Raw genomic sequence first — 23,232 nt, forward strand, 5'->3', positions numbered from 1 at the left:
AGGCATACATTAACTGGGGAATGTTTTCCAACACCTTTATTTTATTTTCAGTTGTTTATTTATTTCTTTTCTTTTTCTTTCTCTAGGCAGTGGAAACCAACCTGGCTTCAAAGGATAGTCACTGGGTCTATGTTAATGAGGTAAGAGAATGAGGCTGCATAAAAAGGCTCCTTTGCCTATTGTTTCTCTTTCTCCCATCCATTTCACTCTCATCTTCCCACTTGTCTTCTTTTTTTGTATTTAATGATAGACAACAGTTGTGGGGAAGGGGGGTTGCAGAAAGTTGAAGAAGAGGAAGAGTTTGGATTTGATATCCCGCTTTATCACTACCCAAAGGAGTCTCAAAACGGCTAACATTCTCCTTTCCCTTCCTCCTCCACAACAAACACTCTGTGAGGTGAGTGGGTCTGAGAGACTTCAGAGAAGTGCGACTAGCCCAAGGTCATCCAGCAGCTGCATGTGGAGGAGCGGAGACGCGAACCCGGTTCACCAGATTACAAGTCTACTGCCCTTAACCACTACAACACACAGTGGTTTACATATCAGTTTCTTTGTCATAGGAGTTGACTCCTAAGGGCTGAGGTCCCTTTGGCCTCCCCAATAAAATATTTGAGGGGGCTGCCCCCCAAAGTTGATGGGCATTGCCACGTCTCGTGATCAGTTATGTGGGGTGGGGCTTACCTCCCCCCCAAAAAAATCCCTTGCCCTCTGTCACCTCTTTTTTTGCAGGGCTTTGAAGCAGGGAATGGGGCTTGTGCTAGGGTTTACTTTTGTTAGATGGGTGTGTTTCACAGTCCTTTAGCTTCCTGAGCTTTGCTTCTCAAGTTGGGTGTTTCCAAATCGGCTCATCAGCTTCAGGAGCTTCCTTGTTCCCAAGGCTCGGTAGCTACCCTGAGTTTGGCCCAGCAAGTTGGCATAGAGGTTGTGCAGTTTTACAGATCTTTGCAAAGAATAATAAAAATAAAAAAGACATCCAACCTCTGGGGGTTTCCTGCGCATCTCCCCCACGAGCAGCATTTATTGTGTCCATTATTCAGAGGGAAACAGTGCCAGATTAAACCCTGTGGAGGTCCCTAGGCAGTCAAAATCTGGGGGGGGGGGACCTTGAAAATTAAGTTTTTGTAATTCTCTATCAAATCAATATTATTTTGATCCATTGTCGCGAGGCCCCTGAAAGGCATGGAGCCCATAGGCTGGTGCCTACTCCGCCTATTTGGCAATCTGGCAGTGGATGGAAAACAGACGTGATTCACATACTCCTTATCCCTCCCCCTGCTTGTCAAGTGTACCATTTTGGGACAAAAGAATCAAAACTTGTAAACATCCAGCTTTACTGCAGACACCGTTGGCGATGGAGACTCTCTCTCATACTAACTTCTGTTGGCGGGGTGGGGGAATAGGGCAGGGAGATTGTCTCTCTCCATCCTGAATAATACCAGAATGCAAATTGTATGGCTCCATTTCCAAGACTTCTTCTTGGCTGGCATAAACAGCATGATAAAGATCAAAACAAAGTCCCGAGTGTGCCCGGGAAATGGCAAGGCTTGTCATCCTGTTCTTTCTCATGCTGACCTACCCCACTAGCTGTGCTTGTAGGGAAGAAAGAATTATTCCACATAAACCTCAGAAATGCAGATATATAGCTCTTGGTGGTCTGTAAGCTTGCAGTCTGTTACCATGGACAACCAAGAAGGCACTGAGCTTACATGTAAGGCCGCTGCTCTCCAGTTTGCAGTGTCTGAATGTTACAAAAGATTAGCTCTGTGAGCTTGATGCATTATCATCCTTTCTGTATAACTGAACTGATTCTATCACTGTTATCCAGTTCTGCATTGAAGCAAGGCACGTGTTTGGTTTGTATGCCCCCCCCCAAATTCCACTTAAAGGATAATCGAGCTTTATTTATGTTCTGCATATCAATACGGGGTGGGGGTGGGGAATGTCCCTAAGCTGTATTTTATAGAGGCCCATATTGAAAGTCTGCGCACTGAGAAATGACTCATAATATAAGCATGGCGGTGGGGGTAGGGAGAGAGAATATCCTATATGATCATTTATAAATTTCTGGCTACTTAGGGGAAGCTGCACTATGATAAACATTTGTATATCTTAATAAATGTATGTTCTTTATGTGCTTAAGGCTGGTAAAATATTTAAATAAAGAGCGCTGTGTTATCTGTTGCTTTGTGCTAATGCATTATATAGGGGACATCAAGTTTAAGTACAGACTTCTTTGTTCACGTTTCATGCCGTCCTTTGCCTCTCGCTAATCATGCGGAGGAAGGCAGCCATATATGTTAACAGGAACTATAAATTGCTTTTTGTCTGGTTAGCGGTAATGCATGGAAATTAAAAGGGGTAGTGGGTATAAAATTGCTACCTCCAAAAAGCCATTATGAATCTTCTCCAGTCCCCGTGATGTTTATGGGACTCGTTCTTTTTTGCTGTAATAGCTTTGTAAAAAAAAATCACCATGAGAAACGCACAGAGGAAATCAGTGTTTATATTCACATAAATACAAAGCACTGTCTACTCTGTACAGGGTTTATAGGAGGATGTTGTTGCTGTTGTTGTTGAGGTGCTGAAATTCACTACCCCCAATTAAAACCGCGTAATGTAGTGCATAATTTTTCACCTCTCTTCCGCCGAAATAAGACTCCCGTGGGCTCACAAATATGTACGTCATTTATTAAATGTCACAAAATATGGACCCCCTTCCACTGACAAGAGTACAGATAGGAGAAGCATTTGCAGGATGCAGATATAAAGGTATCAATCAGAAAGTTCACAAGACAAGAAGAACAAATTAGAATCCCTGCATAGCGTGATAAAATCCTGGGGACAGGGTTATGATGGGTTACAAAGTGCAAATAGGTACATAAATATAATCCAGTGAAGAACTATCAATGTGCAAGCTTATATAGACTCTATAAAATGCAATTGAGTTAAAGCAGACAACTATACATTCTCTCAAATGTCTAGAATCTGAGAGTTTGAACAGAGTAACTATCTACTCAGAGAAACAGAGAAGCACTTGGTATGCTGTCTAGCTACAGAGGGCTGGTGGCTGGCTGGCTTATCATTTTGAACTTCGGTATGGATTGGAAAGGAATTAACCGTGCAAAACCTTCTGTCCTACTTCCGTAAGAGGACTTGCTCTTTGGAGTTTGATTCAAATTTGAGATACTCAGGCATGCATTTTTGCAGCATGTAAAGTATATGCACTGTTAATGGAGCATGTCTTTTTCTGTCCATAGTTGACTGTTTTCTTCTGCCATTGTAAATCATGCCTATGGGATGTGGTGGCCATCGCCTAGGCTCTAGGGCCCAGACTGAAGCATAAATCCACCCCTACCAAGTAAAGGAATACAAACATCCAACAATAAGCTTAGGTCGAAGGATACATGGCTTTTGGCTAGACTGTTAGTGTCCCTCATAATTCCTCAAATGTTTTGTCTGAAAGGAACCTTTCCATTTCATTCAAACAGCAATACAGTCGTACCTTGGTTCTTGAACAGAATGCGTTCCGGGAGTCCATTTGACTCCCAGAACCATTTGAAAACGAAGGTGCGGCTTCCGATTGGCTGCAGGAGCGTCCTGCAGCCAATCAGAAGCTGTGGAAGCCACACCGGACTTTCAGTTTCCAAAAATTGTTCGAAAACCGGAACACTCACTTCCAGGTTTCGATCATTCAGGAGCCGATTTGTTCGGGAGCCTGGGGCATTTGAGATCCAAGGTACGACTGTAATTCAGTGGGAATTCGAGTTATATTCCATTTTTTTTAAAGGAACAAGCCACTCCCAACTTGTGTTATGCCTGGATTATCTGCATTTCAGAAGGGATGATCAGGATGCAAGTCACAGAGCTGCTGGGTTAATATTTATCAGAATGTACAAGAAAATTAAAGGCGAGGAAGGACAAATGAAAGGATATGTGATCTGCTTAGCATAAAAGGCTTTAAGAACAAGGAAGAATGTGAAGGAAAGCAAGCATCTCTTTGACAGCTGCGGGCTGTAAGCAGTTTGACCACTCAGAAATGTGACAGCACAAGTCCCTGAAGGATCAAGACCAGCAGCATTCAAATTCCAGGAGAGATCCCACAGGAGGACCTAGGCAGGATCAAGAAATCCGGTCCAAGCTGACAATCTATAAGGAATGCAGTCCAAATAACAAAGCTGATTCCAGGCTAGAATCAGATACAAGGAGCTTACTCGAAGCAAGCACAAACAGGAATGTCGAAGGGCAAGGAGGCAGATAGTCAGGGCTGATATATCACAATATTGAAAACCAGATACCACCCAGCCCTAGTGTGTGTGTGTGTGTGTGTGAGAGAGAGAGAGAGAGAGAGAGAGAGAGAGAGAGAGAGAGAGAGCTCTTAACATTTGTGTCACAGCCTGGTACTTGATATTTGTGTTTTATTAAGCAAAAGAAAAACCTTAAACAGGGTGGCAAGATTTGCAGCGATATATTTTATCCACGTACGTTAGTTTTGCATGTGTGAGTAAACTGAGTACAAATATGACAAGAACATTTTCCCATGATTAATTCATGCCACAGCCCTCTTGAGTTAATAAAAATGTAAAAGTAGCCCTCAGAGCAGTTCAGTTGTGCATCCTTGCCCTGTGATTTTTATATACGGTGGCCACACTTCAAGATGACCTATTTATTCTACTATGCCCTAATATTAACTATCCTGTGCAAATTCCTTGTCTATGATGATGCCTAGGGGAAGGGAGAAGCTTTAGGAAAGGGAGTTGGACTCAGACTACCTGTGGCAGCACTCTACCTACTGGTGAGTGGGGAGAGGGGCCATCTTTGCCCATTCTCACTCATTTTAGCCCTCTGTTCCCTTCAAATACTGCACCAGGTGATCAGGGGACCCTCCAGAATACATGGGAGGTGGCAGTGGGTACTGCTGGATTCACTTTCTGCGAATGGAACATGCCCTTCCATTGATGGAAAGGCAACTCTGGATCCATCCCAGGGTATGCGAACTCCCATTTTAGATTCGTAGAGAAGAAATGTAAAAACTGGAAGGACTTGCACTTCCTGTTGTTCCTTAGATCTCCCCTAAGTGCTCTAAGTGAGCTGCGCATCAAGCCCTGGCCTGTAATTAGCTAATCCTGTAAGTCAACTTCCTCCTTGCTGTATCTCCCTGCCGATGCAACTTCCATTAGCTGCAGTCAGTGTTTCCAGACATAAATTGGTTATAATGAAATTTCCCTTCCTTTGTTTTGATGGGGAGATAAAGTGCAGCCACACTGCTGTCACCTGAAATGCCACAAAACAGATTTAATTACAAGTTGCTAAACTAAGTTGGAGAGCTGAAGGTTAGAGTTGCTACTTGACTTTGAGGCTTTCATTTGTGGCTATTCACATTAATGACTTTCAGTCAATTCAGATTAACACACATCCAATAAGTTTCAAAGGGTACCGCTTATTACCTCACCACAAGCTATCATTACCATTCTTTTGTTTCTTTTATCTGTCAAACACATTGCCAGAGGAAAGAATGTCATGCTTTATTCATATTGTAAATTCTCTGTATGAGATCCCAGAAATATTTGAGGATGTTTGTTCTTTTCCTGTTACTGTGAGATTAGATCAGACTTTCTATAGTACGGTAGTGATAGGAAAACACTTACTTTGGTACTTCACATTGGCTTACTGTGCAGAAACGTCCAAGAGCATCTTCTCAGCATATCTAGGTAAAATTAAGTTGAACAACAACAAAAAAAGGTGTGCAACAAGATGTTCTTTTGAAATGAACACATGTGAGAAATGGTCCCAGTGGACTGCAAGCAGTTAAAACAATCATTTTTAAAAACTCAAGTTTACTTTCCAAGCCACCTGCCGCCTACAAATCTGTCTATTGGAAATGTTAATTTGCAGTTGATCAGTTGTAAACACTGATAATTAGGCAGTTTTTTCCTAAAAAAAACTTACATTATTTTACAGTAAAACTTAAGAGTGGTATACATTTCTTCACCTGCTTTTCCTTCTGGATCTCTACCTGTCTCCCCCACCTCTGCCACACAGCCCCAGAAGGGTGTCTACCAAGGAACATAGGTAGCTCCCAAACTAAAAAAAGGTTCTCGCCCTTGCCCACAATTAATATAGACATTTCCACTGTGGGTGTCATGAGTATTCTTATCCCACGTTATGCTGCCATGTGATGTGGCACTAGGCCACCACAATGTGCTTTGAGGTGCATGTATCAATGTGTGGATTGACAAAGAAGAAGAAGAAGAAGAAGAAGAAGAAGAAGAAGAAGAAGAAGAAGAGTAGTTTGGATTTGATATCCCACTTTTCACTACCCGAAGGAGTCTCAAAGCGGCTAGCATTCTCCTTTCCCTTCCTCCCCCACAACAAACACTCTGTGAGGTGAGTGGGGCTGAGAGACTTCAGAGAAGTGTGACTAGCCCAAGGTCACCCAGCAGTTGCATGTGGAGGAGCGGAGACGCGAACCCGGTTCCCCAGATTACGAGTCTACCGCTCTTAACCACTACACCACACCGGCTCTCTGAAGACTCTTTGTCTTTAGGCCTGGGACCATACACAAACTTCCCCGGAAATACTAAACTCAGTGGAACTTGCTTGCAAGTAAATGTGTCTAGGATGTGGCTGCATGATTATTTTTGTCCATTCCTGGTCTGTTTAATTTTCTTTCCCTCCAACTTCCAATGGATCCTTGATTTAATGTCCTCCACCATCTCTGCCCAATTCTGCAGAGCACCTGCTCTTCTAATCTTGACTGTCAGAGGCCATGCTACCCATTCAGTGCATGATGGATGATTATTTACTTTGCTGTCTCTGCCATAGTCTAGACTTCCTTACTTTCCATTTTCACCTCATGGCCTCATTCTTTGTTTGTGCTGGTGGCTTTATTTCTCCCTTGTCTGATGTCATTCTTGGCTAATAAATCTATTGGTAGCTGTGTTCTTCCTCCCAAACTCAAGTGATTTAGATTATTTGCATCTGGGATGTATTTTATGTAAATCTTCAGCTGTTACTGCTTCTCTCTATAAATAATCAGTTACTTAAAGTTAGTTCTCATTGAAATAAATGAGACTTAAGTCATGTCTAACTTGTCCCAGTGGTTTCAAGTAAGTTAAACTTAGTTTGGATACAGTCCATGGTTAATATTGATGGAAATGGAACAGGAAAAAGCATTAATAACTAAGATGGTAGTGTCTTGATAATGAGGTACAGAACTTAAAATATCATAATCAACATTGTTTACTGAATATAATATTTGGGATATTCTTTGGCAGAAGAAAGCTTCAGTCCACTTTTTGTTTCCAATCATGGCTGGGTATGAAAATTTTCCCCATTCCCTATATCAGTCTACAGGCACTTGCTTCTGCATGCCTAACACATTTTCAGTTTTCTGAGTGGGGTGGGAATAGCTTAACCAATTTTTTTTTCTACAGAGTAAGTGTCAGGGACTCGCAGGGCTCTGAGGAGCAGGTGGAAGAGGTAGCAGGGCCAGAGGCTGATGCAGGGGAAGCGAGTAGCGATTTATGGTGTTTTGTGCTTCCCATAAGACAGGAGCCATAGCTGGAGGATGAGGAGGGGTCTGAGTAGTCAGAGACAGTGGAGGAAGGACAGGTGATGCCTGAAGGGAAAGGGCTGGCAAAACCCACTCTGTCCCCTCCCCCACTGCTCCCTAGGATCTGGCAGAAGGGGGGGGGGAGCTTAAAGAGCCAGGCACACCAACAACTTCAATCTAGGAGAAGTCACAGGTTGCTTGTACTTGTGCCATCAGACTAGAGCACTTAAGTTGGCATGTAGGCATGGCCCCCTGTTGCTCCAACAGTCTGGCTCGGGGCACAAGCCTGGGGATGGGTGGCAGCTGCCTAGCCATTGTAAGTTCATACTTTGTCAATAAAGAATTAAACTACTGGCTGTTTGTACTCCTTAGGCTGAATATGCTCAAGACAGTAAAATGCAACAATTAATATCAGTTCCTAATAATCTCAGAGAACAGATGTACCAATTTTTATTTTTAAAAAAATTTTTTTTAGCTTCCTGAGCCCTATGGAAGTATTGCACGGCCAACTCAAGGCAGTCTTTCCCCCCTGAGCAGTTAGAGGATACAGTAAGAGTAGGATGATGTGGAAGCCATGGGTGGGCCCAGTGAAGGAGGTATTCCAGCTAATTACACAGTGGCAACAGGATCATTCCTCCTCCCCTTGGATCCAGCCCCTCCCATGGATCTGGGGTGGGGGAATGAATAAGCAGGTGGCGGCTCATAATAATGGTCTCGCTGAGGTTGCGTAACAACATGCTCATGTTTGAGCAGGCCAAGCAAAATACCCAGACCTAGCCACAGTGTCAGGAACTTCAGCTGGCACTGTCAATTTGTTTGTTCCTTCCTATGCAAATTGCTGGTGCTAGCTACTTTGTTTCCTCCATGAGTCATTGAGTGAAGCCCCATATTTGTTTGCAGTGCTTTTTTAATGTTTAGGGGTACTCTCATTTTCCTACTCATATTAAAATACTGCCCCTCAATGAGACCAAACTTAGATTCACAAAATGTTTAGGGGTATACGTACCCCTGCATCCAGTGTGGTGAAGTGGTTAAGAGCGGTAGACTCGTAATCTGGGGAACCGGGTTCGCATCCCCGCTCCTCCACGTGCAGCTGCTGGGTGACCTTGGGCTAGTCACACTTCTCTGAAATCTCTCAGCCCCACTCACCTCACAGAGTGTTTGTTGTGGGGGAGGAAGGGAAAAAAGAATGTTAGCCGCTTTGAGACTTCTTAGGGTAGTGATAAAGTGGGATATCAAATCCAAACTCCTCCAAACTCCTCCTCCTCCTCCTCGCAGAAAAAAGCACTGCTTGTTTGCATACCTAGAACTGCAACCAACCATCATTCCACGTTGCTGCTCTTCTATAAACCAAAATATGTAAGTAAGGGAAATCCATTTCACGTTTTTAAAGCACCAGCCCTGCTGTAAATACTGCATATAAGTCTACAGATTTTTCATCAACCTCATGATCCTCATGCCTATTAAAGTTTAATCTTCAGATTTTTCTCAGGGACATTTTTTTTTCATGGAACTCTTTTTGGTTTGGTAAATTATTAATGTCATTAAAATTTATAATTTTCCTTCATTACCTCTAGGAAAATAGGAGTTTTTAATGTGAAACATAATTGTCTCATTTTGCAATTTGTGTTATGATAACTGAATGCAGCTAAAGCAGATTTAAATATTTCCCCTGAGCAAAATAGCTAGGTATTGCAAACACAATAATTGATGTTCTTTGTCTGCAAATAAATAAATACACAAATGGATTGAGTACTGGGAGCCTGAGATGCTTTAAAGTAATCTTTGGGTTTAACTTCCTGAATGTTCAGGAAGATTAAATATTCAGTATGTAGTTTTGGGGGCTGAAATGGTGGTGGTGGGAGAACCTTCTTCTCCAGAGGCCTCCAGAGAGCATTAGCCGTTGGTGGGATGCTGCCTCTTACAGAAGCTAACAGGCAAAGATACATTCTTCAGGTATCTGAAGAAGTGTGCATGCACACGAAAGCTCATACCAAGAACAAACTTAGTTGGTCTCTAAGGTGCTACTGGAAGTAATTTTTTTATTTTTTATTTTGTTTATTTTGTTTAGGCAAAGCAAGAAGTAGCTTCCACCGACATAAGTGCTGCCCCTTCCATTCCCAGACCATAGGTTATTGCACTAAGATCACTACATCTCATCTATGCCTTAGAAGGGGAATTTGGAGTTAACAGAAGTTCTTATAGACTACATTCTGTATCCCCCATCTAGCATATTTTTAGATGTGTGAGCTACTACATGTGTTGGTTCTGTCTGTCCGTCTCAATCTCTTCCCCACACCCCTGAGTTTTAAGAACAACGATAAAGCTCAAACACTTCCCATTGTTAATACAGGCAACCCCCATTTACGTGTGTTCAATGTGTGTGCAACCATGCACATGCGCATCATGCCGAGCCCTACAAGTGACCAGAAAACATCACAAGAAGCGTAGGGGGTGGAACGGGGTGTTTACAGGCTTTTTCAGTGGTGCTTCAAATATACACAATTTCACTTAAATGTGTGGTGCCTTGGAATGTAACCCCCGCATAAACTGGGAGTTGGCTGTACAACCAAACGTGGAAATAGTTTCTTCCTTATGCAGCCTCCCCCCTGGCAACTATTTAAACAAATACTCTGTATGGGAAATTGGTAGGTTTCGAATCATCATGTGCTTTTGGTCGTAAATTGTGAGAATTATGTCAGCTTCTCAGAATATGTTTGCCACCAAGGCGTTTCCCCTGGCCACAAGAGTAAGCAAATAATGAGACTATTAAGTACAGCTATGCTTGATCAGACCAAAAAGCAATGCTTTGCATGTACAGTTGGGTTTAATATAGCTTGTGTTCATCGGTATGATCTTGATTGGATGTAATTGACTTTAAAATAAGAAGGGCTGATGCAAAAGAGACACACTCTTGCCTGAAACCCCACGAAAAAAATCTTGAGTAATGTTATTCCAGGCACCAAGAATCTTGTTCCCTATACAGATTAAGTTGCATAAAGTAAGCGACACTGTTGTGCCACAAGCACAAGTGGAGGGCAGGACAAAACAAAACAAGGTGACTCATGTCAAATGTGTTTTCCTATCCCTTCTGAAATAGCCAATTTAATCAGATGGAATATTCTCAGAAAGCATAGATGCTCTGACAATATCCTATGGCACCTGTCATTTAGAAAGAGGGGGGGGATCTTCCTGGATTTATTTTCTTTAGTTCCAAGAAAAAAACCATAAGTGCTTTTAAATGAGCCATTATTTAGCTAGTAACCTTCGGATGGTTTTCCATTAATACCTTGGTCTGAAATCTGTCCTCCATCATCACCATCATCTAATGGCACAGGATAGAAAACACTACAAAGAATAGGTTCAGTTTATACTTATCGCACAAATTTGATAAGCTGTGGTTATTTACTAGTACATTAATACATGACGTAAGAATGCCATTTAGTGAGGATCCTGATTGTTCCCCAGGAACATCTATATTTCTGGCCACTTGATAGGCTCTGAGTAATGAGTGGTGGTTTTTATGGTTCATTTAATTGTCTTATATTTTAGGGCATGCATGCCATAAGTGCAAACTCCTTTGATTAAAAAGTGCCTGTTTATTCTGTTGATAGTTTTGCTATAGCTATTATGAGAAAATATACAGTAATCCAACAAATGTTTTAAATTGAAGTTTCAATTTGTGACAAATGGTGGGATTATATTGTGCATTGCTTTAGGATCCCCCATGGATCCACCACAACAAAACAACCACAACTGTCTTCACATGATAAGTCTGAATGAAGAAAAATGCCATAGAAGCATAAATTTCCTCCATTTTAATTATTCTACCTATTTCCTTATTACACTTAGACTTCACTATTCCCTTGTGAAGCCTGAGAAAAATATTTGAAGCTATTAATAAGTAGTTCCTCATCTAGGCACTGACCAAATTTATCCACACTTCTGTTCGGCCCGCCACTTTCCCGGGGGGAAATTGATGGTTTAGAGCTGAAATTGATGGCTTAACTCAACTGGGTTTTCTGCAGATTGCAGTTTGTTCCGATTTAGCACTAAAGAGCAGCCTTCCCAGGGAAACACAGTGGGGCAAAGGCAAAGCCACTCAGACCCATGCCTAGAAAGGATGGGACAAGCGAAAAGCTGCTCGGAGCCATGCTTTCTAGGCACAGAATGTCCTGTGTAGATGAGGCCAGAGATTGGCTAAGTTTTCACTAGATAAGAGCACCAAGTTCTCTCCGTCTCAGTTATTTTCTGTTTTTTAAAAAAATGTCCTCAGAAATATATAGGTGCTGGACTTGAAGAAATAAAAGAATCATTCAAAGTACAATTTATCATGGAAGTGGATTCTAATGAATTCATTTCTTTCCTCACAGGAAATCAGCGACAATGAAATTTTGGAACTGGTACACAGTGCTCTCGGGAGGATGACCGTCATACGGCAGATCTTCCCTCTGTCAAGAGAGAACAATCAACGATGCATGAGAAACAACCACCGGATATCTTCGCTCCTCTGTGACCCACAAGAAGGTTATCTTCAAATGCTTCAGGTCAGTAGCATATCTATTGAGTAAGAGGGCCCATCTCTTCTCTTTTCCTTGGGAGGAGGTCATGACCTGTGATTTTACTGGGAAAGTTGACAGGAGTAAGGGAACAGGAAAAATACAAATGGAAGGACTTAGGTCTCAGTGTGTTCCACATACAGGATGCAAATGGAAGCTGGCCAACCCAATCATCTCCTTCCCCTGGTTTCCAAATGCTTTAGATCTGATTTTATTGGCAGCCCATTGCACTGACTCCTGTCAAATCCTATTGGGAAGCTATTTTGTGTAAAAGGTATGTTACATTCTATTGCCATGTATTAAGCAATTTCATGGCCACAAATGTATTGACTAGGGAAGTTGAACATGGAAATTTTGACGAGCTCTGCTGAAATGGCTTACCTGGTTTTTGCGGTCCTTGGCGTGTGTTGAAATTTGCAATTTTTGACACTTGAGAATATCTCATGTGGTTTGGTTGTGTGAATATAGATAACTGCAACAACCCTAGAAAGATCTAGGCACTCCTAAGCTCATTCAGAATTTCTGGCTCAATATCCTTTTAAAATCAAATAAGACTAGACCAACTGTCATAGCCAGGAATGTGAGAATTATATTCAAAATGACCTCACTGGTACATTGGATTCATGTTTATACATTATCCCATACCTAGAAGCAAGCAGGGAGATCAAAATGTGGGGAAAGGAAGCAATATAGGACTTTTCATTGATTGTAAGGAAGTCACAGGAAGATGCTACATCATTAGTGCACTAGACTGAGCCCTGTCTATACTGGAATATCTCTCCAGGGAGATTCCAGGGATGGAAATTTGTATACAAAGTGTGTGCTGTACTACTGAGCTGTGTGGCCTGGCCTTAATTTCTTCTGTCTCCCATCAAGGCAGAGAAGTCTACAGCTGAGCCAGGAAATGTGAAATTCAGCTAACCCAAATAACCTCCCCCCTTCATAGTCATTGCTTATGATTGAGAAGTTAAGCAGTTGGTTTATGCAAAACGTATCCCAGCACAAGTATCTTGCGAACATGTCTGCCTGCTGACAGGAAAATGTCAGATACTAGGCCACCAAGCCAAATGCAGTCTTTCTGAAAAGGAAAAATGAACATGGCATTCTTCATTGGACATGCTTAAAAAAGATCTGGTTCCAAGAGATGATCCAGGAAAGATGATTTCCCCAAGGCCTTTCTCCTTGGTGATTGCCCACCTCACTTTAGTTGCAGGGGACATCCAGAACAGGGCCTCTGAAGATGATGTTAAGCTTTGGGTATGTGCACATCTGATGTAGTGATGTCTATTGACTAGAACAGCTCTAATAGAGGATCAGGCTATGAGTGGCTACTGGTCATGATGACCACTGTATATGCTGCCTCCAAGATCAGAGGCAATTTGCTTCCAAGTGCTAGTAGCTGAGGAACACCAATGCGAGAGTGCTGTTGTCCCAATCTCCTGTTGGTGGGCTTCCTATACACACCAGGTTGACCGCCATGGATTATGGGCTAGAAAAGCTTTTGGTGTGACCCAGTGGGGCTCTTAAGTTACCTCCCCACCCCACCCCACTGCAACATGATATCATTGCTGGAGCCAAAACACCTCCTCTTGGGCCGGTGGAGATTCTGCACCTGCTCAGTGAACCTGGTACCAGTTGCAACTGAAGCAGTAGAAGAGGAGTGATGATTCTATTAACTGCTCCCCCCCCCCACCAGACCTCAGATGTTACTTAGAATGTTAATGGTAAAACTTTTACTGCTTTCTCTGCCAGATTGGAAAGAGTGTTTCTGTGTTGTCATTTCCTTTTGAAATGTCTAGTAGTCATCAAATCAACTTAATATGTAGTAATAAATAATACCTGGCCATCTTTCTTATTAGCTGTTGCTGGCTCTGTTTTGCTATAGTAAGCATGCAGATTTCTGCCATCTTCTTAGGGTAGTATTTATTGGGGCAAATAAATACAACTACTTAGAATATAAGCCAATAAAGAAAAAATGCTTAGGTCACAGCATATTAACTTTAATCTGATAGAATTAGCTAAAATTTTGCCGGAGCTACTTGGTTCTGAATGTCCTCATGAACAGCACCCACTGGTTTTCTTTAATAGTGACAAGCCTTGTAAAGCTCTGTCTGACAAGCCTAGTAAAACTGTCCATAAAACTCAGACAGTGGAGCACATCGCTCCTAAATTGTGTGTGCTTTGACTGTGCAGTGCCTACCTTATTCCATCAGATCTATTGCCAGCATTGTCTTCTGGCCCTCATTTGGAGCCATGAAGCCAAATGTTTAAATAAATTTAGGCTTTGTTTGTTCCAAATCTCTCAAGTGGGAGGATTTTGATGGAAGGTCTTGACGGTAAGTGTATGGGATGGCAGAGAATGAGTTTGGGAGGCATGCTGCTACGTTCTGAATCGTGGTAGAAGACCTGCAGCATCACACACAGAGACCCTGCCATGGCAGCCTGCCACACACTGGTTTATGTTCGAGTGGCACTTTCCCATGAGTTGCAAATGTTTCTGGGGTGCGCTCTCACTTTGATCATTTTACCCTATTGCTCTTCTTTATGCTACACATTTCTGCCCTGCTGACCTTCTCATCCCTGTTAAACTTTAGGCCTCCGGATCCAGATTGGCTTTGGTTTGCAGACATTGGATCTGGCTAGAACAACGTGTGTGGGACAGCAGCAACATACATTGGTTTAAATGCCTAAAGAGAACCTACAGTTATATGCACCCAGATGCAAAATTCCACCCAGATGCAAAAATTCCACCCAGATGCAAAATCTGTCAAGGTCTTTCACTGGGGCATTGGCGCACCTCAGGGTAGACAATTACATTTCCACACTGTATTAATTTATTAATATACCTCTAACCCAAGCTAGGTGGGCTATTCCTGCCCACCTAGCAGTTTGAAAGCACATCAAAGTGCAAGTAGATAAATAGGGACCGCTCCAGCAGGAAGGTAAACGGTGTTTCCGTGCGCTGCTCTGGTTCTCCAGAAGTGGCTTTGTCATGCTGGCCACATGACCTGGAAGCTGTACACCGGCTCCCTCCAGCAGGAAGGTAAACGGTGTTTCCGTGCGCTGCTCTGGTTCTCCAGAAGTGGCTTTGTCATGCTGGCCACATGACCTGGAAGCTGTACACCGGCTCCCTCGGCCAATAAAGCAAGATGAGCGCCACAACCCCAGAGTCGGACACGAATGGACCTGATGGTCAGGGGTCCCTTTACCTTTTAACCCAAGCTATATCAGTGTGTGTGTGTTTTTAAATGTGGGTCTTTTGGGGGAGCTATTGGGTTGTTGTTTTTATCTTGATTATGTATTTTGTGGTTTTATATTTTGATTTTATTCTGTGAACTGCCCTGAGACCTCCAGGTATAGGGCGGTATATAAATTCAATAAATAAATGCCAGTTGATCTCAGGGCAAGATACAGCAATCAAACCAAAAAACATGAAGCGTAACCAATAATAGTCATGTTCAGCATAAAATCTTAAATGCTGAGCACCAGCAAACATCACAAGCAAGTCAAATTCTAAACTATTCTCACCATAGGCCAAATGCCTGAGTAAAAAGCCAGGTTTTAATTTGGTGTGGAGGAGAGCCCTCTGCCACCTCACCAGATCTTAAGTTTAAGGCAGGAATATATAGTGAAAGGTCTTAAGTATCATGGTCCCAATCCATTCAGGGTTCTAAACATTATCACAAACACTGCGAAAGTGGGGAGGAAGCATATTGGCAGCCAGTTCAATTCCTTTAGGATTGGTGTTGAACTTCAATCTCACTGCGACCTTTTGCACTACCTGCAAGTTGCATGTCATCTTCAAGGGCAGCCCCAAGCAGAGTGCATTGCAATAATCTAACTGGGAGCTTATATGGAGCATGGACTGCTGTGGCCAGGCTCTCTTTCTCCAGGAACAGTTGTAGCCAGTGCGCCAGCAAAAAGCACCATGAACCACTGAAACTACTTGAACTCTGAGTGACGACTCCAGGAGTAGTCTCAGACTATGTGCCTGTTCCTCTAGGGGGGAGGCAACTAGCTAAGTCTAGAGCAAGTCTGTTACCCAATTGCTGAATATGCACTGCATGCTAGGAAAACGGTTGTCCCATTCTTCGCTCTATTGAACAACATATATGAGCTATTAAACACTAACCAACACTTTCTGGCTGAGGGCCCTCAACTATTTACCCTGAACCTGGGAGTCAGCTGCAGTATCTCTTGCACACTTGGACTGGAAATATGTGTCACGTTAACATACAGCTGCTTCCCACAATGGATGCTCATTTCATCTTAATGGGACAATTCACCTATAAGTTCAGACGTCTTGCCATCATTGGAAGTCACCAATGATGTGACCTGGAAGCAAGAAGAAGCACACAGTGTTTCACTGTTAGGATGTGAGTAAGTTGTCCTAGACAGAACAAGGGTAATATACTATTGTGAGCACAGATTTTCAAAATGACTCCTGCTCTATTATTAGTTGTGCTGTGTGATGCAGATCATCCATTACCCCTGAAATAATATATTTACCAGCTAAGGTGTAGGGTTTCTGTTATTACTGAAAAATAATTTCACAGCTCTGTGCTTCTGGTTCTTTTTTTTAATGTTATTTCTATTCACATTTTGCGTGTGCTTGCAGGAACTGATTTACCTAAACTCAGTTTGTTCTTTTGTGTTTTTATATTTAAAATATGGGATGAAAGGATCTGAGGCAGCTGACATTACTCTGTCTAAACCCAATATATATATATATATATATATATATATATATATATACACATACATATACATATATATATACACACACACACATTTATAATACCCTGGGGAATAGAAGCAGTTAAACACACATGCTATGAGCTGAGTTACAAGTCCTTAGTTCAAACATAATCTTAACCATGAAGTCATAGACATCTGATTTGTCACTTTGGGAACAGGTTGCTGGACTAGATGGGCCGTTGGCCTGATCCAGCAGGCTCTTTTAATGTTCATTGAGTGCCCTTACATAAGCCAATAGCTTCAGACCTTATTCACCCTGAGCTGTAATATGACCTACTTTACATGATTGTTGTAGATGTAGGGTTATTTTGAACTTTTTACAGTCTGCAGAGCCAGCAGCAACAACAAAACATTCTTGATGTACAGTAGATATTAACAAGCTTGAGGTGCAGTACCCCATAGACCAAAGGTGGAACAGAAGTCTCCCAGCACCACTGACTGGCTTTGTCTTTTCAGAAAGGCCCAGAGCCAATAAAAATGATGGCAATCCAATAAGATGATCTAGGAGGAAACCATGGTCAATGGTACTGAAAGCTGCCAAGAGGTCCAGAAGAACAAACATGGCTACATTCAACCCATCCATTCCCTGGTGTAGTCATCCACCAGGGTGATCAAGGCTGTTTCCATCTAATAGCCAGTCCAGAAACCAGATTGCAGTGGATCTAAGTAATTACTTTCCTTTAAGACTGCCTGGATTTGAAATGCCACCACTCTTTCAATGTTACTGAAGAATGAAATATTTGATACTGGACAGTAATTGCTGCCCTTTTCAAAAGCGCCAGCACAGCCTTTTGCCAATGCTCTGCTCTGCTCCTTGACTTCAGCATTGCAAAATTGCACTATGCAGGGATTTGGAAGGACTGATGTTTCAATAGCACCAGTGGGTCATATCTGTATCAGTCACTACTATGGCTACTGCCTGCCCAAACAGTTCCTGATGTTTATAAGAGCAGTCTGCTACCAGTAGTTTGATCTTGACTGCTGTAGTCCATTCTGAATATCTCTTAAGGAATAGGGAAAGAATATATTTCTCCTACTCCACCATGTTAGATAACATTAGAAGTAATATTGCTACATTATATGTACAGCCCCTCTGAGAACCTTTCATCAAAGTCAATAGTTCATGGATTGATTCTGGAGATAATTCTGGGGTCTTTGGAACATATGTTAGTATAGTGGAACCTTTGTTCTCAAATGGCTTAGTTGATGAACGAATAGGCTCCCGAATGCTGAAAACCTGGAAGTAAGTGTTTCAGTTTTCGGACGTATTTCAGAAGCCGAACGTCTAATGCGGCTTCTGCTTAAGTGCAGGAAGCTCCTGAAGCCACGCCTTGGTTTTTGAATGTTTCAGAAGTCAAATGGACTTCTGGAGCGGATTACATTCGAGAACCAATGTACCACTGTACCCTTTATGTGCTCTCTCTCTCTCTCCCCCCCCTCTCTCTGTGTCATTCTTTACTGGAACAGCATAGAAGCTGATTCCCTATAGAATAGCTTCTTGCCACTCCACTAACTTATTTAAAGAGAATTCACATAGCTTAGCTAAATGGCCTGACCTTTTTTTAATGACAGCATCATCTATGAGGTCCAGCCATGCGGACCTGCCTTTCACAGTGCTCTGGAAATATGTGAGGGAGAAATGTGGTTTGATATGGGATGATAACAGGAAAAGAACAGGAATGGAATTTGTGCCAATAACCCAATGACTGTCAGTCTGCTTTCAGAAATAGAAGCCAAGCCATTTTTGTCAATCGGGTTGGTTTTTTGTTTTTTTTGTTTTTTGCCTAAGGGACACGGTTGAGATTGAATTTGTGTCCTGTGATTACTAGAAATCTTTTGTTACTCTCAGAAGGATGTTGATTCTGTGTGTTTGGGGTTTATGCAAGTAACTGAAGGACACTTGTTACTTGAAGGATATGAACAACAGAGACGGAGAGAAATTGTTCAGGGAGTTATAACTGTGTGTAAAAGAGCAAAATGAAGAAAAAAGAAATGAAAACTGAGTATCGGTGAAAATTCCCTGACAGGGTGATCCATTAAATAGTGAAAGAGTTGCTGAAAGAAATGACTGGAAGTCTTGTCACTTGAGTCTTTTAAAAACTAGAATGGACAAAGTAGCAGAAAATAGCTGTATTTAAAAAAGGAAAAACCTCACTGTCATATGAGATGGACTGAATCTATTTGAATGGCTCTTTTGTTTTTGCTCTTCCTTTTTTACTTGTCCCCCCCCCCTTTTATGAAGAAACCTTACAATACAAATTACAGAGTGCAAACAGTACATCATTTTTCTTTTGTTTCAAATACAACAAAAGAAGACCCCTTTCAGTCTGCAAATGCTGCTCCCATAAGTATGTCAACCACAAACTTCATCTATTTCTGACTTGGACAATTTTTAATTATTCCAAACTGTAACATACCGGTACTTTTGGGGGTAGAGGGGGACTCATTGTTTTATTTTTATGTAGGATAAGAAAGAGAGCCATTTGACACAACAAAATCTGATTCTGCTTTTGCTAGCCCTTTAGTCACAAAAACCTGATGGGGAGGCTTCTCTGCTACTGCTAGCTTCCAAAGCCTGCTGTGCCATCAATCTCTCCATTTTTTTGTGATTTTTCTAGAACACAGCTTAGAAAGGGGAGAGAGTCGGGAGGGACTGGCCCAGGAGAATGAACAGTAAAGGATAAGACCGGAAGGGAGGGGTCTAAGAAGAAAAGAACAACTTGGAAGGGGAATAGCTGAAGTAAGGAACGTTGATCCTCATGTATATTGGTTTGAAACATTGGACCAAATTTTTCCCTAAAGCTTTCTCATTTCCTAGGTCATTTTAAAGCTTGCTTTACAAGCATTAGTGTGCAAAACTGCTTCCAAAAGAAATTGACCTTTTTTGCAGAATCAAAAGAGACGAGGAAATTCACTGCAAAGTGTGGGGTAGCAACTCCTTGATAGGATGTCATCTAACTTCACCACAAACAAATCAGAATGAATGCTCAATAAGCAGCCAGCATCATATAACCTTCTCAGAAACTTTGTGCAGATGAGGCAGGATGAGTTCTGTTTTGGCTCGACTCTGCCTCCTTGAGCTTTAAGTATATACCAGTAGTAGAATTTCATAATACCTTACTATGTGAATACACATGGCTCTAAGACTCTCCAGAAAATGTAATTCTACCTCTAGAAGAGTGGCATGTGTTTCAGTTACCTCCGTTGCTACAGTCTTGACAGATGACAGTTGCGTCCACTCATGGAGTGAGCTTGGCAACTGAAAGTCTTAGGATACTCAGCCTGAGAACACATTATTCAAGCAATAGCATCTGGCCATCAGCTTGCTTTCCTAGTTTGTGTCTCTCTCCATTGTCCTCTTGTCTAACTCGATACCAAGCCTTGCTGACTAGTCTGAACCTCCACGGGTATGATACTGGGTCATTCTCCTGCTGAGCTGCATTATTCTTCTGAAAGATGTTTCTTTTTGATTAAAGGAACAGAAAGTTTGAAAGAGTAACTTCAAAGAAAGAAAGAAAGAAAGATATTGTTCCTGATCTATTGAACTTGCTCAGCAGTAGAACGTTCCAAGTTGCAGGCAGGTTCTCCCCTTTTCACCATTATATCCTCTTTGTTCCTGACTGCCAGGTGAGGTTGACAGTTCACCATACCAGTAATTTGCTTCTGGATTTCCAAGTCCCCGTTTAACCTAGTTTGGAATTGACCCTGCATGGGGTTGACCTACACACATACACTTGATTTTGATTTGATTTCCCTTCATTCCTCAGCACTTTCTGAATCGGGGCTTAATGTGTGAAGTGGCTCCAGTGACAAGCATCAATCTTAGGCAACACTGGGTGATACCCAAACTTCTCTGAAGTGTTTGGTCTGGGATTATTCATTAATGCAGTGTTTTTCAACCACTGTTCCGCGGCACACTAGTGTACCGCGAGATGTTGCCTGGTGTGCCGTGGGAAAAAATTGAAAAATTCAAGAGAATTACTTTATATAGGCACAGAGTTAAATTTTTTAACATTTTCTAATGGTGGTGTGCCTCGTGATTTTTTTCATGAAACAAGTGTGCCTTTGCCCAAAAAAGGTTGAAAAACACTGCATTAATGTGCGAAACATCCCATAGTGCAAGATTATACAAATACGGGTGAAACTCGAAAAATTAGAATATCGTGGAGAGGTTCATTTTTTTCAGTAATTCAACTTAAAAGGTGAAACTAATATATGAGATAGACTCATGACATGCAAAGTGAGATATGTCAAGCCTTTGTTTGTTATAATTGTGATGATTATGGCGTGCAGCTGGCGAGAACCCCAAATTCACAAGCTCAACTTTGGGGTTTTCATCAGCTGTACGCCATAATCATCACAATTATAACAAAGAAAGGCTTGACATATCTTGCTTTGCATGTCATGAGTCTATCTCATATATTAATCTCCAGTAGCTAATGAAAACAATTGCTTACATAAATGGACTTTTCCATGATATTCTAATTTTTTGAGTTTCACCTGTATATTCTAAAGGAAATCCTAGTGTTCCATGGGGTGTACTCCCAGGCAAGGATGCATAGAATTGCAGCCTTAATGCATCAGTGAAGGCCCTTTGCATGTAACCTTCACTGGATAGGGGCTGTTCTAGCATATCTCCTTATTTGGGGCTTTTTTTCAGCCAGAACTCACTGGAACTCAGCTCTGGCAGCTCTCAGGTGGGCACCATTGCCATTATAAGAAAACAAGAGGGGAATTCACGGTGAGTTCCCCACCTCCTCTTCTAGCTGCAGTTTGACATATGAAAGGGAGCTTCTTGTGGCAATGTTGACCAAGTTTCCAAACCAGGTGATGCTGTCATGGTGAGGAGCTACAGTGGGTGTTTCTTCCATGCATACTAGGTCTTCATTCGCTGAACGTGTTACACCACCAGAGCTTCCTGAAAAGATAATCAAAGAACATGGCTTATAATGAAGATTGACAATATCACCAATTTTTTCAGGATGCATTATGCAAAAGTAATAAGAAGTACATTTGCATGTGCCCAGTAAAAGGTACCTGGGTCTTGCAGTGGAGATGGTTGTGTTGCTGTTCTTAGGTACATATTTAGAAATGCATTGAATGTAGGAAAAGGGCTTCTCCATTGTGGTATCCTGACTTTGGAACTTCCTCCCCCTTGAAACCAACCTATATTTCAGGCAGTTTTAGGCACCAGGTTAAAACCTGCCTTTTTGCTCAGATTTCTAAGTTTTCACTTGAGGTGGTTTTGACTGCCATTTCTACTATTGCATTTTTAGTGTATTGTGTTTGGTTTTGTGAAATGTTATTTTTACCTGCTCATAGATCTCCAGATGTGGGGCAGGAAACAAATTGTCTGAATAAAATAAAGTATTCCTTCTCCCAAGTGTGTAACGAGGAAAAATCAGCAGTGCTGCACAACTCAGTAAACCCAAACCAAAAGTGGTGACCTTGTTTTCATTTTCTCCTTAGCACTCCTTTTCTACCAATCGAGGCACACTGCTCCAGAGATAATTCTTCAGTTTCCTCTTTTCTCATGCCTTGAGACCACCTGGGCAGGCATTGCATGGTGGTTCAGGAATTTACATGAATTCCTTGTTATCGTGCACCTCCATGTGCAGCGGGTGTTTTCAGCAAATTGAGATTTGTGGCAGTGCTTGAGGTAACAAATGTAAGCAAGCTTCCCCCCTTTCCTCCTTCACAGCATTTCCATTTTTGGCAGCAAAAGTGTGATGCTGTAAATATCTTCTCTGACACCAGAAGAGAGTTGTGTGAGGGAAACGTGTTCACTTCTATGAGTCCGTAATGGATGGGGCCCTTGAAAGGAATTTGAAGTGACAGCAATGTGGAATTCTGAATGTCATGTTTAAAGGAGGAAAGGTAGCTGGAAAGATTCTTGCTGTATCTAAAGCATGGCTGGGAACTGGGGAGAAATTAGTTTGACCCTGATCTGGAAACACATTTGTGGTGGTGTTGTTTTCGTTCCGTGCAGTGAACTGCAAAGTTTGAAGGGGTCTTTCCGTGTGGAGTGATTTTAGTAAGTCGCTGGTGGAAGATGCAAAGTTTGAGTGATGTGTATCTCTACTTTGAATTCATGTATATTTTCTAAACTTTTTGTGAACAGTTTTTGTTTTAAGGCTGTCATGATTTTTACTGATTGGTTATTAAGCTTAAAATATTCAGTTTTGAAATTATAAATATTTTTAAATTGTAGATTTTCCTGACAAAGGATCAGAGTGGTCTGAAATGTGATGGGAAATAGTGTATACTATTTTTCCTACCCTGTGCTTTTTGCTCATTTTCTCAATTTGAAATTTCTTGGTTCCCCCAATTTATGCTTAGGTTTCCTACCTATAAGCAGCTGCT

General features: G+C 41.8%; 1 protein-coding gene across 4 annotated transcripts in view; it reads left to right on the forward strand.

Moving 5' to 3' along the window:
• GRID1 (glutamate ionotropic receptor delta type subunit 1) overlaps nucleotides 1-23,232 on the forward strand; it is a 668,524-nt gene that overhangs the window by 525,687 nt on the left and 119,605 nt on the right. For all 4 annotated transcript variants that reach the window (XM_033148827.1, XM_033148826.1, XM_033148829.1 and 1 more), the window contains exons 5-6: nucleotides 87-140; nucleotides 11,926-12,099. In XM_033148827.1, coding sequence (XP_033004718.1) covers nucleotides 87-140; nucleotides 11,926-12,099 — 228 coding nt within the window. The remainder of the gene's footprint in view (nucleotides 1-86; nucleotides 141-11,925; nucleotides 12,100-23,232) is intronic.

The sequence above is a fragment of the Lacerta agilis genome, chromosome 5, assembly GCF_009819535.1.
Source record: "Lacerta agilis isolate rLacAgi1 chromosome 5, rLacAgi1.pri, whole genome shotgun sequence".
Lineage (NCBI taxonomy): Eukaryota > Metazoa > Chordata > Lepidosauria > Squamata > Lacertidae > Lacerta > Lacerta agilis.